General features: G+C 41.9%; 1 protein-coding gene and 2 pseudogenes across 3 annotated transcripts in view; all 3 read left to right on the top strand.

The window, feature by feature from the left end:
- The window catches only part of ELP1 (elongator acetyltransferase complex subunit 1), a 74,237-nt gene that overhangs the window by 35,240 nt on the left and 23,642 nt on the right, over nt 1-15,355 (top strand). For all 3 annotated transcript variants that reach the window (XM_006150612.3, XM_014588647.2, XM_027772677.1), the window contains 13 exons: nt 188-294; nt 529-632; nt 4,191-4,244; nt 4,338-4,443; nt 6,732-6,847; nt 7,194-7,267; nt 8,604-8,682; nt 8,772-8,851; nt 10,517-10,654; nt 10,759-10,844; nt 11,095-11,243; nt 13,064-13,187; nt 15,144-15,241. In XM_006150612.3, coding sequence (XP_006150674.1) covers nt 188-294; nt 529-632; nt 4,191-4,244; nt 4,338-4,443; nt 6,732-6,847; nt 7,194-7,267; nt 8,604-8,682; nt 8,772-8,851; nt 10,517-10,654; nt 10,759-10,844; nt 11,095-11,243; nt 13,064-13,187; nt 15,144-15,241 — 1,315 coding nt within the window. The remainder of the gene's footprint in view (nt 1-187; nt 295-528; nt 633-4,190; nt 4,245-4,337; nt 4,444-6,731; nt 6,848-7,193; nt 7,268-8,603; nt 8,683-8,771; nt 8,852-10,516; nt 10,655-10,758; nt 10,845-11,094; nt 11,244-13,063; nt 13,188-15,143; nt 15,242-15,355) is intronic.
- Nucleotides 2,606-2,870, top strand: LOC102499031 (COMM domain-containing protein 6 pseudogene; annotated as a pseudogene).
- Nucleotides 3,509-3,616, top strand: LOC114008142 (uncharacterized; annotated as a pseudogene).

Below are 15,355 nucleotides of genomic sequence, written 5' to 3'. Positions count from 1 at the left end.
CGCTCTGTCTGTCTCTCTGTCTCTACTGAGTGCATGTGCCCTATAACAAAACAAAAATTTAAAAGATAGGCAGTGCAGGACTGAATGGAAAATGCTCTTTTTTTTTTTTCTGCTTTGCAAAATCAGTGAAATGTCACTACTTTTGAGAAAGATGGTCTGTTCACCCTCTCCCCCCCTTTTTTGTCAGTTCATCTGTGATGGTGGATGGGGTCATAATCAGCGTGTGTTGCAGTTCCAAGACCAAGTCAGTAGCATTGCAGCTGGCTGATGGCCAGATACTTAAGTACCTTTGGGGTGAGTATCAAATTATTAGGAAAGCATGTTTATGGTTTAGATGTTTAATTCTTAAAAGGATGTACCTGTGTGTCTATCGTCAGTACAGCTGAGTGTTACGTGCCCTAATGAGTTTCCAAAATGCATCTGGAAAGTGATCCAACTGGCCTGTCACGTGTTTTACTAAGTTTAGGCACTGTTGGTTTTTCAATGAGCCGGTCAGTTGTTTGTAAACCAGATCTGCCGATCTTGCAGAGTCATCTTCTGTGGCTGTTGAACCGTGGAAAAACACTGACGGAGTTCCTGTCCGGTTTCTTTATCCATGCACACAAATCGAAGTGGCCATGATTGGAGGAGAGGTAAGGGAACATGGAGCAGTAGCATTTACCACTCAGCGTTGTTACCCAAGGACTGAGGGCAGCAGGTGGGCTATAGAGGTGGATCTGGGCCTCCACTAGATCTCAAAACAGCCACGGGAAATAATCTCACTTTTCCGAGCCACACTTTGATCTGAAAAGTGGGAAAATGAATATCTATCTCTTAGGGTTTGGGGAAAGACTAGATGAAATTATGCATGTGAATATGATTGGCAAACTTATCCCTGGTTCTATGGGACAACTAAGGTGTTTTTGTTTTTTGGTGTTTTTCTTAGAGATTTTTGCTATAGGGCTTGTGCACTCCACAGAGAGACAGAGAAATAGAAAGCAAGAAATCACTCCTCCGCCCCCACCACCGCCACCACCCCATGGTGGAAGGCCATATTGCTGCAATCCCTTCTCCAGTCACCTTTCGGGATTTGGGGCGTGCACATACACGTGCCTGGCGTGAGTTTTCAGTTACCAGGTCTAGGACTTGAACAGTGGTCCACTACATGGGAGTCCAGTGATGTAACCATTATGCTGTCTGCTGGTTCCCCAAGTTTTGTTTTATTAAATATGTTTTAAGGAAAATAAATGTGATACCAAAATAGTACGGAGTAGATTGTCATTCAAATATTAGAATGTTTGTAATTGTGATGAGTGGTAGGTTATAAGACAAAACACCTAACTAATCCGTACTCTTCAGGAACATGTGATCTAACAGTATAGGTAAAATTATTCCCTCATGGAGGAATGAAGGAAGTGAGAAGGGTGTAATGGTAGAGAATAACATGGTGTTTGGGGTAAAGGATGATGGCAGTGACGGTGGGAACCCCACTTTTGGTGGTCCAGAAACCCACTGAGGTGGTGACGTATGTGCTGAGATGGGAGGAAAAGAAGCCTCTCTTCTCTGAAACGAAGAGTACTCCAGGGAGGAGGAGCTATAAACCCCAGAAGCTTAGAAAGAGCTTGAGCTTCTTTTATTCAAGGGACTGCATAAGCCAGTGCAGCTGGAGCTTTAGTAACAAAGCGTAGAAAGGGGGATTGATGTGTTTAACTTTTGTCAGAGGATGCATACACTTGCCAAAGAGAGGCAGAGAGAGAGATAGGAGAAAGCATTCCCATGAGGGATAGCCACGCTGCAATCCCGTCTCCATTTCTCCCTCCTTGTGGGATTTTGGGCATGCATGCATATGGCTTGAGTGTTTTTCAAGCCATTGGATCATGGGCTTGAACTGTGATGTTAACCGTAAGGGATCGAGCTGCCCTAACCACCATACCTCTTGCTGGCATGGATTCTTTCCTTTTTTTGTTTGTTTATTTGTTTGCCAGTTGGTGTGCATGCATTCAACAGAGAGAAAGAGAGAGAGAATGCATGCTCAGCCTTCTGTGGGGTGTGGTCATGCTGCAATCTTTTTACCTTCATTTCTCCATCCTCTCAGAATTGGAGGCATGTATACACACATGCCCAGAGTGTTTTTCAAGGTACTAGGGCTGGAATTTTATTTTTAAAGAGGTTTTAGGCTTAGAGCACGTGTGCTTGCCCCAGAGAGAGACAGAGAGTGAGGGGGAAAGTGAGAAATTATCCCCCCGGGGGGATAACCATGCCACAATCCCTTCTCCTCCACTCTCCTCCCAGGATCTTGGGCACACATGCACACATGCGCAGCATGAATTTCAAGCCTCTGGGTCTGGGACTCGAACTTCAGTTGGCCAAGTGGGAGTCCAGTGACCTAACTGCTATGCTGTCTTCTCTTTCTTGGGGCTGAGATTTTAACTGTAGCCGACCACATGGCATCCAACTCCCTATGCATAACAGGTAGCTGCTGTGCTATGGGGCTGACACTGCAGGTTTATTTTTAATCTGTCAAAGGTCAGGATGTCATTGATGATTTTTAGTTATCAAAATAATATGTTCTGGAGAAAGCGGAATAGTGGGCCTGGGAGGGTCCTCTGGGCTCCACGGAAACTACGGCACCGGCCATGGAGGGGTTGGGTGATTCCCCGCTGGATGCTAAATACAAGGCCACCAACCAGCTCATAGAGTTTCAGTGGAAATGGGGATGGCTGTGAGCTCCGACAGCTGCAGCTCTCTTAAATATCTATATGTGGCAGTGATGCTAAAAGTGGCGGATCATTCAGGGCAAGTAAAGAACAAGTGCTTTGAAATGGCAATTCCAGTTTCAGAATTTCTACAGACAGTGCAAGGAAATCGCTGCAGTTATTGAAACTGCCTGAACACTGGTTATTTGATTGAGAACTTGCTGTCGTCATTCTTAACACAGGCTTCACTTTCTGCAGTAATATTGCATCAGGATCAAAGGATATTTATTGAATGAAATTACACTGTGGTTTTTTAGTTTTTTGAAATAAGTCAAACAAGCTGGAATTATGATTGTGCAACCTTGTGAAGGTGCTACACATGATTTTTTTAATTTTTTTTTTTATTTTTATTTTTATTTTTTTTGGAGAGAGTTTTCACTGTAGGGCGCGTGCGCTCGCCCGACAGACAGAGAGACAGAAAGCGAGAAATCACCCCCCAGGGGGGATGGTCACGCTGCAATCCCTTCTCCTCCATTCTCCTCTCGGGATCTTGGGCACGCACGCACACGCGCCCGGCGTGAGTTTTAAGCCACTGGGTCCAGGACACGAACCACGGTCGACTACGTGGGAGTCCAGCGACATAGCCATTACACTAACTGCTGGTTCCCAAGGTGCTACACATGATTGAACTGAGTGCTTCAAATAGTGTGCTTTGTGGTCTGTGAATTATAGCTCAATTTAAAAAAGTCAAAGGAACAGGAGAATATTAAAAAAGTCAAAGGAACAGAAAAGTCAAAAGGACAGAAGGCAACATGAGTTTATGTATTAGAACAATAGTTTTAAAATGTATTGGTATTAGAAGCATTAATGTTTTCACACCATTATGTGAGATGTGCCTCCCTTAAACCTTGTTATGACATTGGCACTGCACCTGTCTAATGTAAAAAATAAATAAATCATATACAGAAATCAGAAAAAAAAAAATATGTTCTGGGGCCAGCAGGTGGCATGGTTGGTTAAGGGTACTGGACTCCCACATGGCCAACCACAGTTCGAGTCCCGGACCTGGTGGCTTGCTTTCTCATTTTCCCTTCCCCCAGCCCCCTCATCAAATATAAATAAATAAATAAAGTTAAATAAAATAATAATAATGATAAAAATATGTTCTACCTCACAGTTTAAAAGTGATTCTGGCTGGTCAGAGGAGAGAAAGTTGGAGAGGGACTGAGAGGGGAATGAGGGGCCAACAGAAACTGCTGGAGTGGAGTCGGTGAGGGGAGGAAAGTTGTGTATTGGAGATATGTATAGGAGATAGATGTGACAGGGCTTGCTGGTGAATGTCGTGGCATCGTACTCCATTGAAGTGGATCAGTTGCATCTTGGGAATCTGTGTTCTGTTTTGATAACAAGGGCTTGGTTGTGAAATCATAGGACATTAAAGCTATACCATAGGAAAGTTGGGTTTAGTTAGTTTGAAGTAGAATTGCTTATAATTTCTATTTTATTTCTTTGCAGGACTGTGTCCTTGGTCTGACTGAGAGGTGTCGCTTCTTCATCAATGACACTGAGGTATCAAGGTTTGGTTTGGTGCAGGTTCCTCTCATAGTGTTGACTCCAAGTGAAATAGCTCACTTCTCCATTGTTTCTCTTGTTTTGTTGCAGGTTGCATCAAACGTCACATCTTTTGCAGTGTATGATGAATTTTTATTGTTGACGACCCATTCGCATACCTGTCAGTGTTTTTCCCTAAGGGATGCTTCATTTAAAAGTAAGTTTTTGGGGACAGCAGGTGGCGTGGTGGTTAAGGCACTGGATGTTCCCACATCGCTGACCATGGGTCAAGTCCTGGACTTGGTGGCTTGCTTTCTCACTTTCCCTCTCTCTCTGTGTCTCTCTCTGGTCGAATTAAAATAAATGAATGAATGAATAAATATAAATAAATAAATAAATATTAAAAAAAAAAAAAGAAAGTTTTCAGGGACCAGCAGGTGGTGTAGTGGGTGAGGTGTTGAACTCCCCTGTGGCTGGCATACGTCTGTGAAATCATTCTGCACCAGCTAGCAAAGACTTCCAGTGAAGGAGGTCCTTCCTTAAGCAACACATTCTAAAATTAAAATTCTTCCAGGAGATTTTATTGTGTAATTGACTTAATTTTAAATTTTAGGTTGCCATATAGATACAGGCAGTGTGCTCTAACTTGTGTGTAATTTTCGTTATCTCATTGTGGCCATCCTCCCTTTTACACCTGGACTATGTGTCATGGTCTGTGGGATATTGGCATATTGGCTCCATTTTTTTTCTTATATTCCACACCCCATTTGTGTGTGTGCTTGTCTGCCTGTATGTCTGAGTTTTCCTTATTCTTTTTTTTCACATTTACTCAAAGACTTAATTTTTTATTGAATTGTTGGTGTTTTTGTTCATTTTTATTGTTTTTTTTTTTTTTAATTTTGCCAGAGTGCACATGCACTAACCAGAAAGAGAGAGAAAGAGAAAGTGCTCTGATCAGAAAGTACTGTTATCAGATCCTAACCCATGGGGAATGGTCACTTCTCAATCCTTTCTTCTCCACTTCTCCCTCCTTTCAGGATTTTGGGTACATACATACATATGCCTGCTGTGTTTTTCAAGCTGCTGGTCTGGAATTTGAACCATGCAATTGGCTATGTGGGGTCCAGATGCATAACTGTCATGCCATGAAATGGCCTTGTATTTTCCTTATTCTACAAAGCTCTCTTATTTTCTTTGCTTCTAAATTGGAAATAGGGAATTCTTTTGTCATTGATATGATTATATAGTACTAATAATGCTAAGAAGTAGAGAAACTAGAGACCAGCAGATGGTGTAATGGTTATGTCACTGGGCTCCCACATGACTGACCACAGTTCAAGTCCCAGACTTGGTGGCTTGAAAATCATGCTGGACATGTGTGTATATGTGCCCAAAATCCTGAGAAGAAAATGGAGGAGAAGGGATTATGGTGTAGCCCTCCCTCTAGGGGCTGACTTCTTACTTCTCTCTCTCTCTCTGACAAGTGCACATATCCTATAGCAAAAAACGAAAAAAAAAATTAAAAATGGAAGGAGAACTAAGCGTCTAAAGGTCAAAAGCAGAGGAACCTGAATGTTAATTGCTCTCTATTTCAGGTAGTATGTGCAGTTAATGGGAAATGTGTTGTCATGATAACACACATGTCATGTCTTTTTTTTATAAGTATTTTTATTTAGTTACATTTATAATTATTTTTTAATTTGACCAGAGAGAGACGTAGAGAGGGAAAGGGAAAGTAAGAAGCAAGCTGCCAGGTCCAGGACTCGAACTACAGTTGGTCATGTGGGAATCCAGCTCCCCATTCACCATGCCACGTGCTAGCCCCTTTGTCACAATAATTCTTTTTTTTTTTTGAAGAGGTTTTTGCTATAGGATGCGTGTGCTCTCTCGAAAGACAGAGACAGAAAGCGAGAAATCACCCCCCAGGAGGGATGGCCATGCCGCAGTTCCCTCTCCTCCATTCTCCTCTTATGATCTTGGGTACGCATGCACATGTGCCTGATGTGAGTTTAAGCCACTGGGTCCAGGACTCAAACCATGGTTGACTACATGGGAGTTCAGTGACATAACCATTACGCCAACTGCTGGTCCGAAATGGGGACAGACAGCTGCATGGGCTGCTAATTGAACCTGGACTTCTTATGTGGCAGGCAAGAATTCTCCCACTGAACCACTCATGCACCTCCTTTTTTTTTTAGAGAGAAAGATTTTTACTGTAGGGCTTGTGAGCTTGCCAGAGAGACTGAGAGAGGCAGAGAGAGAGACAGCAAGAACACACTCCAGGGGAATGGACATGCTGCAATTCCTCCTCCTCTCCTCTCCTCTAGTGATCTTAGGCACGCATGTACACATGCGCATACATGCACCCGCACCCGGAGTGAGTTTTAAGCCACCGGGTCCGGGACCCCAACCGTGGTCAAGTACATGAGAATCCAGCAATGTAACCATTACACCAACTGCTGGTCCCATCAATAATTCTTAAGGCTGAGTCTGTGGTGTCTTTAGCATTACAGGCAGCTCTGAGTAACAGTCAGGTGTCAAATGGGGAGAATCTGCGGAAGGTGGAGAGGGGTTCACGGATCGTCACTGTTGTGCCCCAGGACACAAAGCTCATATTACAGGTATGCTACCCTTTCAGCTTGTCTCTCTCATTGTCATTTAGTTAATACCAAATAATTCTTTCACGTTGTATTTTTGGCTATCATTTGTAATAATTTATTATAAACGTTTCTTTGCTAGGTTGTTAGTTTCATACAAAGGAGTGTTGATACAAGTTCTGACCAGTAAAGCTCAAGGGGAAGCATTTCTTGACAGTACAGATAGGTACTGAGCACAGTAGATTCTCCTGAGTGCTCATTTTACTGTGTTGTGGTAGTACCGTATGAGGAGCTGGGGGAAACTGCGTATCATAGCTATTTAAATTTATTTTACTTAATTAAAAATGTAATTGCTTTGATTTATTTTAAGATGCCACGGGGAAACCTAGAAGTTGTTCATCATCGAGCCCTGGTTTTAGCTCAGATTCGGAAGTGGTTAGACAAGTAAGTGCCGCATATAAGATTAATAAGCTTATCGTGATGTACACACAAAGACTGTAAGTGTTTCATTGAAGTTTTTTTTTTAGAGAGAGAGATTTTTGCTATAGGGCACGGGTGCTCACCGGAGAGACAGAGGCAAAGAGACGGAAAGTGAGAAATCACCCCCCAACCCAAGGGGGGGGTGGTCACACTGCAGTCACTTCTCCATTCTCCTCTTGGAATTCTGGGCACGTACACATACATGCCCAGTGTGAGTATTAAGCCACCGGGTCCGGGACTTGAACTGTGGTCGACATTGTGGGAGTTCAGCAATGTAACCATTATGCCATCTGCTGGTCCCTCATTACAGTTTTTAAAACTTTATGAAACACTTCCATTTAAAATATCTTCAGTCTGATTCTCAGAGACTTTTTCTATTTTCTGACTTTAAAACTATAAATGTAGTCAGTATTCCTAGAAGAAAAAAATCACGAGTTCCTCATGTAAAGTAGGGCTTCTTTTCACCCAGGGGCATCCAACTGAGCTTTAAGTTGCTGTGAACCTCGACAAATTATGCAGCAAAATGGTATCTGTGTATTTATCTGGGTGAAAAGGCTCAAGGCTATCAACATACTTATAGTGAGGCCTATGACCCAAAAAAGCCTAAGCTACTAGCATGAAGGAAAGGATTGATTGAATCTTTTTTGGGGGGGGCAGGGGGCTGCTTTCTATGAGAAAGATCTATATTAGTGTTTTGTTTGAAAAATAGACTTCAGTTCTTCTTCTTTTTTTTTTTTTTTTTTTTTATACGGCCCGGGTGTTCGCCACACGAACAGACTTTTTGTTATACGGCACGTGTGTTCGCCAAACAGACAGAGACAGAGAGACAGAAAGCGAGAAATCACCCCCCAGCGGGGATGGCCACGCCACAATCTCTTCTCCTCCCTTCTCCTCTCGGGATCTTGGGCACACACACACATGTGCCCGGCGTGAGTTTTAAGCCACTGGGTCTGAGGCGTGAACTGCAGTCGACTACATGGGAGTCCAGCGACATAGCCATTATGCTAACTGCTGGTCCCAAAAATAGACTTCAGTTCTGGGGTGATTATCTGCTGTGTGAATGTGGGGAGATGGTCCTCAGACTGCTGTGATAAATATAACTTTTCTTTTAAATCGTACCTGTTAGGAAGCCAAATGACATGGGGCCTGATGTTCTTTCTGTAATTTCAGAGTAGAAATTTGTTTGGCATTTGGGTTGTAACCTGATTATAAGTGGTTTTTGTAATAATGAAAACATGCGGCTTATAGAGAGCTTAATTTTGGAAAATACCTTTTCTAGCCATTCTCTATCTCCTCACAGACTTATGTTTAAAGAAGCATTTGAATGCATGAGAAAACTGAGAATTAACCTCAATCTGATCCATGATCACAACCCTAAGGTAACCTTCTAAATCCGACTTTTACCCCAGCTTACTTTATGCTGAACTAATGTGATCTGTACTAAAATGTTTTGTCTCTTTTTTGATAGGCATTTCTTGAAAATGTGGAAACCTTCATAAGACAGATAGATTCTGTAAATCATATTAATTTATTTTTCACAGAATTAAAGTAAGTATTTTGAATAATTTATGAGTATTTATGAATATCATTTCTATAGTTTTGTCTTTTCCTTAAGGAAATAAGATAACTACTGTTAATTTTTTAAAAATCACTAAAATTCTTAGATTCCAGTAGTATTTTTGCTCCTTTCCTTTTAATAAAACAACCTTTTTTAAAACTGCAACTTTAAATAGGTCATTAAGAATTATTGTTTGACTTGTTTTTAAGTACCTATATGAAGCTGCTTATCTTACTTAGGAGACTGAAATCAAATAAATGTCTTTCTCTGTGATTCTTGTTTTTCCTTTTTTGCCATAGAGTATGTGTGCTTGCCAGAGAAAGAGGGAATAGGAGAAATCATTGCCCCCCTCCAGGAGGGATGGCCACACCACATTCCCCTCTCTTTAATCCTCCTCTTAGGATTTTGGGAACACACACACACATCTAGTGTGTTTGTCAGGCTGCCGGGTCTGGGTTTTGAACTGTAAAGAATTGGCCATATCGGATCTAGCACCTTAGCCATTATGCCACCTACTGGCCCTTCTTTCAACTGATTAATAAAACATTTTAATACAGAAAAGTTGAGAGATTTGTCCAGTAATTTCCTATACTACCACCCCCAGCTTCTCCGATTCATATTTTTATGTATGTGCTTTACTTATGCTATAATCTGTTTATTATTTATTATTTTTAGATATGTATCAGTTAGTTGTAGACATTAATTCACTCTACCTCTCAGTGCTTCACCTTGCATACTGTTACCTGGAGCATATTCACCATATATAGGTTTGTTTTGTTTTGAGATGGTATTTCTCTGCAGTGAAATGCTAAGTCACAAGTGTACCAGTGAGTGAGTTTTGACAAATGTATACTGTGTGAAGCCTGACCCCATGTCAAGTTAGAGAGCATTTCATCCTTCTCAGAAAGTTCCCTCAGATTCCTCCTCAGTCAGTCCCTGTCCCAACCCCAGATAACTACTATTGTGATTTTTTTTTACTATAGATTTTTTGCCTGTTTGAGAACGTCATATAAATGCATCATGCTGTATTTACTATTCTGTGTGAATAAAGCTGCTTTCACCCAGCTTATTGTCTTGATGTTAAGCCATGTTTTTGCATGTATCACCAGTTCATTCTTTTTTATTGTTAAAAAGTGTTCCATTGTATAAACACACCTTCATCTGTTTAATCACTCCCTTGTTGCTGTACACCTAGATTTCACTCTGTTTAGGACCAGTGTAAATAAAACATCTATGAACATTATCATATTAGTCTTTTATGGGCATGATTCGTTTCTCATTTCTCAGAATTTTTTTTGGAGAAGTTTTTGCTATAGGGAGCATGCACTCACTGGAGAGACAGAAAGTGAGAAATCACCCCCTAAGGGGAATAGCCACACCGCAGTCCCTTCTCCTCTCTTCTCCTCTTAGGATCTTGGGCATGCACGCACACACATGCACCCAGCATGAGTTTAAGCTACCGGGTCTGGGACTCGAATCGCAGCCGACTACATGGGAGTCCAGCGACATAGCCATTACACCAACTGCTGGTCCCCATTTCTCAGTAGTTTTATAAACTGTTTTCCAGAAACCATTTTTATCTTTGTCACATCAATATGCTGGGTATATGCTAGACTACAGAGCCAAACTCTAGTGTCTTTTTCACTTGCTCTTAGGGAAGAAGATGTCACAAAGACAATGTACCCTCCACCAGTCACCAATAGTGTTCAGCCATCCAGAGATCCTGAAGGGAAAAAGCTAGACCTTGTGTGTGATGCTATGAGAGCAGCCATGGAGAACATAAATCCTCACAGGTATGTTTACAGCCATCAGTTGTCATTTTTCGAATAACAGAAGTATGTAGTTGTCCTTGTCCAGCTTAGTCATCCTTTTCATTCTGGTGTTTTTACTACCTCAGGTATTTTCTATCCATACTCACATCTCATGTGAAGAAAACAACCCCAGAACTGGAAATTGTGCTGCAGAAAGTACACGAGCTTCAAGGTAGAGACCTATTTGCAGAATGTTGACCAGTGGCCTTGACTGTCACTGGTCTCTTGCAGATGACCATTATTGTGTCATTCCATGTCTTAACTTACTGCCTTTCAGTCGTCATTTTAAGACCTGTGTCCATTTTTCGAGTATTGCTTTTTTGAATCCAAAGTATATTTTCCCCTGGTGTCTAGTTCTTTTTGGTTATATTACTAGGTCTGTGAGTTTTTCCCCAAATGGTTTTTGTTCTTAACACTGACAGGAACTGCTCCATCTGTTCCTGAGGTTGTGAGTGCCGAAGAGGCCCTGAAATATTTGCTGCTTCTAGTAGACGTTAATGAATTGTATGATCATTCTCTTGGGACCTATGACTTTGATTTGGTTCTCATGGTAGCCGAGAAGTCACAGAAGGTATGTAGAGTTAGTACTTTAGCTTCATTCTTTTGTTTTTTTTTAGAGAGACTTTTGCTATAGGGTGCATGCGCTTCCTGGAGAGACAGAGAGACAGAAAGCAAGAAATCACTCTCCAGGGGGGATTGCCATGCTACAATCCCCTCTCCTCCATTCTCCTCTCAGGATTTGGGGCACACACACACAACATACCTGGTGTGACTTTTAAGCCGCTGGGTCCAGGACCTGAACCGCAGTCAACTACATAATCATTATGTAGTCTAGCAACATAATCATTGCACCATCTGCTGGTCCCTTGTTCTTGTTTATATCATCATAGTCTGAAATCCTGCCCTCCTGATAATGCCGAATCTTGTCCCATGTGAGGCTGATTACAGGACTGCAAGCAAATCCGTGAGTCTCCAGGACCCTCTCAGCCTTGTTCTTAGTCACAGTTCTGGGTTTATCAAAGTGTTGGGTTGCTGGGTTGAGGAAGTGAAGTAAAATGGAAAGTCTTGATTCTTTATCCTTCTTGCTCACAGTCCTTCATGAGCTCCCCATTGTCCTAAGATAATTTTTAGAAGCCATAATATTTCTTAAAAACTCTCCTCTGCAGGCGTCTCCATTCTCATCTCTTGATATGGGCTTTTTTCTTCTGCCCATGGAGGAAAGGCTGTGCTTTTGTCCTCCTTCCCTCACCCTGCCTGTCACCAGTCACCACATGCCTCGTACATTTGCCTCCTGTGGGCACATGGGCTTCTACTGCTCCTACCCTCACTATTCACCTGGCTGATACTCACTCATCTGGGCCAAAGGTTGAGGTGGCATCTTTCCAGGAGGCCATTCTTGCCTCCCTCAAGGGACTGGGTGAGGTGGTGTTCCTTGTGTGTTTCTGTTACACCCAGTACCTAGCTCACTCCTAGAGCATAAGTTTCCTGAGGTTGAGGGTTATGCAGCTCTCTTCATACTTGTCAGATTCCTACTAAGTGTTGATTGAATATTTGGACCCACAGTTATCCTCCACATCACATGCGTGAACATTTCATTACTTACTGTCTTGGCTCTTTTCTGTATTGTTCCTCCGTGTCTTCATCTTGTTTGCCCAATGAAATTGTATTAAGAACAGCAAGCATCTCTTATTTAAGAAGAAAAGTAATTTGTTTACAGGATATAACAGAAAACTAGAGATAAAGTGCTGATAAATCCTAGGTTGGCAGGGCCCCGGAGTTTTGTTCCCAACTCAGTGTAATTTTACCTTTGTGTGTGTGTGTGTGTGTGTGTGTGTGTGTGTGTATATTAAGGTTTTCGCCATAGGGCAAATGTGCTTGCCAAAGAGAAGCAGGGACAGAAGGAAAATGAGAAATCATTCCTGAAGGGGGATGGCCACAATACCATAATTATCCCCTTAGGGGGGATGGCCACATAATCCCTTCTCCATTCTCCTCCTGGATTTTTACCAAAACTTGTTTGATGTAGTTTGGTTTTGAATATTATATAATTAGGGCTGGCAGGTGGTATGATGGTTAAGGGCGCTAGACTCCCACATGGTCAACCACAGTTTGAGTCCTGGGCCTGGTGGCTTGCTTTCTCACTTTCCATCTCTCTCTCTCTCACTCACTCTGTCCCTCTCTGGTCAAATTTAAGTAAAACAAACAAATAAATAAATAAAATTAAATAAAAGAATTCTTTATTAAAAATATTATGTAATGAATGTATTAGTATGATATACATTTAAACATTACATAGCTTTGGGTTATTGCTGTGATTAATTGTTATTGATATTATTGCATGTTATTTACATGTAAATATCACAAGTAATAAAGTTCTTTTTTGTTTTTTAGGATCCCAAAGAATATCTTCCATTTCTTAATACACTTAAGAAAATGGAAACTAATTATCAACGATTCACAATAGACAAATACTTGAAACGGTATGAAAAAGCTATTGGACACCTCAGCAAATGTGGTAAGTGTGAGGATTAATATGTTTGTGCTTCAGAAATCTTTAGAATTAGACAAAGTAGAAATTAAAATACTTTAGACAGAGACTTTTTTTTTTAAGAGGTTTTTGCTATAGGGCACATGCGCTCTCCAGATAGACAGAGAGAGACAGAGAGATAGTGAGAAATCACCCCCCAGGGGGATTGCAACGCCACGATCCCTTCTCATCCATTCTCCTCTCGGGATCTTGGGCATGCATGCACACGCACCCGGTGTGAGTTTAAGCCACCAGGTCCAGGACTTGAACTGCAGTCGACTACATGGGAGTCCAGTGACATAGTCATTACACCAACTGCTGGTCCCGAGACTGGTTTTAATGGCCACTTCTGAGAACTTTTAACAAATATGTATGTTCACCTCATTTTGCTGTATGTCCTAAAAAGCTGAGGGTAAAGCAATTCACTTTTTTTTTTTTTTTTAAATTTGACTGAGGGCGTGCCACTTTGGGATTTGAACATGCATGCACATGCACCGACATGTCTCTCAAGCCATTAGATCTAGGATTTGAACCATGCTATCAGCCATGTGACTTCTAGCTAGCTATCTCACTCACACACCACTAGATGGCCTGAAATTCAGTTTTGTTTTGTTTGTTTTGCTTTTAAGAGGTTTTTGCCATAGTGTACATGTCCTCACCAGAGAGAGAGAGAGAGAGACAGTGAGAGGGAAAGTGAGAAATCACCCCCCAGGGGGAATGGCCATGCTGCAGTCCCTTCTCCTCCATTTTCTTCCTGGAATTTTGGGCACACTTGCACACACACCCAACATGATTTTAAAGCCACGGGTCCAGGACTCGAACTGCGATCAGCCATGTGGGAATTCAGTGATGTAACCACTACACTATCTGCTGGCCTTTGCAGTTCAGTTTTAGTGAACCTAGCCCCTAGCTAAGAATGCAGAGCAGATCCTTTTAGGTTGAGAATGAGCATTTCCTAAATTAATTTCAATGTCTCAGAATCAAAATTAGATGATAATTCACCCTTCTTGTGCTTACCAATGTGTGAGGGAGCCCCAACTTGTCTGCAGTGAGTGCAAGGCCCACTGTCCAGTGTCCCGAAAAACACAGGTTTTTCCTTTATGTGGAATGGGGGAATTTTGCTGGGCGAACAGGTGAATATACCTAAGAATAATATAGGGGAAAAAACAAAGATACTAAAGAATTAAATGCTCTTAGATGTGGAGGATAACTGTGAATGAAAATACTTATTCAACAAACATTGAATGCTGTTTAACCCTTAACGAGGGAGGGAATGGGACAGAGAGGTATTTTTGGCAAGGTCTCATGGTGCCACTGTCCTTCTGCCCCAGCCTCCCAATTAGCTAGGATTACAAGTGCATGCAGCTGCACCTAATGTGTTCAGGTTGGGCCAAAATCTAAACCTGTGCCTCTCATGTGGCTTCCAGCTTCCCAAGTGGTGGTGCTACCTGTGCACCCTGGTGGCTGGGCCATGGAAGACAGTTTTCATCAGTAGGGATGGAGTAGCACAAGCACAGTGCCGGCTTTTCTGCTTCACCCTGTCCCATGCTGGAGCAGTTGTAATTCTTTCCTGACAAGGAAGCATCACCTGGGGTGCTTGTTATGCACTCAGCTTCCACTTCCCCTGGAAAATCTGTGCAGAACTGAGGCATGTCTATGTTGGATCAGGCAGTTCCTCAGGATGGTTGAGAAAACACTGAACTGGATGGTATAAAAAGATTTCCGTTTAGTAGAACACTGGTGTCAGCCAGTGCTGCTTTGATCTCAGAATCCACAGTGGTACTTGTCCAACATTCAAATTCTTGGATTCCATTCTCTGGATGTTCGATTATATAGGACTTAAAAAGGTCTCTCACTGATTTTGTGTGGGGATCATTGGTATAAATGAAATTTGTTTTGCTCCCTATGTCTTAAACCTGTGTTGTGCGGATCTTTTTCCTGCAGGACCTGAGTACTTTCCAGAATGCTTAAACTTAATAAGAGATAAAAGTCTGTATAACGAAGCTCTGAAGTTATACCCACCAAACTCACAGCAGTACAAGGTGTGTAGTGTGTGAAGTGACACTTTTCTGATTTCTCTTTCTGCTTTAGTTGGAAGGGGGGGGGGGGAGAGTCCTTCAAACTCTCCCCAGTTTCAGCTTATCTTAAAATGAATT

The sequence above is a fragment of the Tupaia chinensis genome, unplaced genomic scaffold (assembly GCF_000334495.1).
Source record: "Tupaia chinensis unplaced genomic scaffold, TupChi_1.0 Scaffold000291_1, whole genome shotgun sequence".
In the NCBI taxonomy this organism is placed as follows: domain Eukaryota; kingdom Metazoa; phylum Chordata; class Mammalia; order Scandentia; family Tupaiidae; genus Tupaia; species Tupaia belangeri.
The sequence above is the reverse complement of the archived record's forward strand: the minus strand, read 5'-3'. Positions and strand labels throughout refer to the sequence as shown.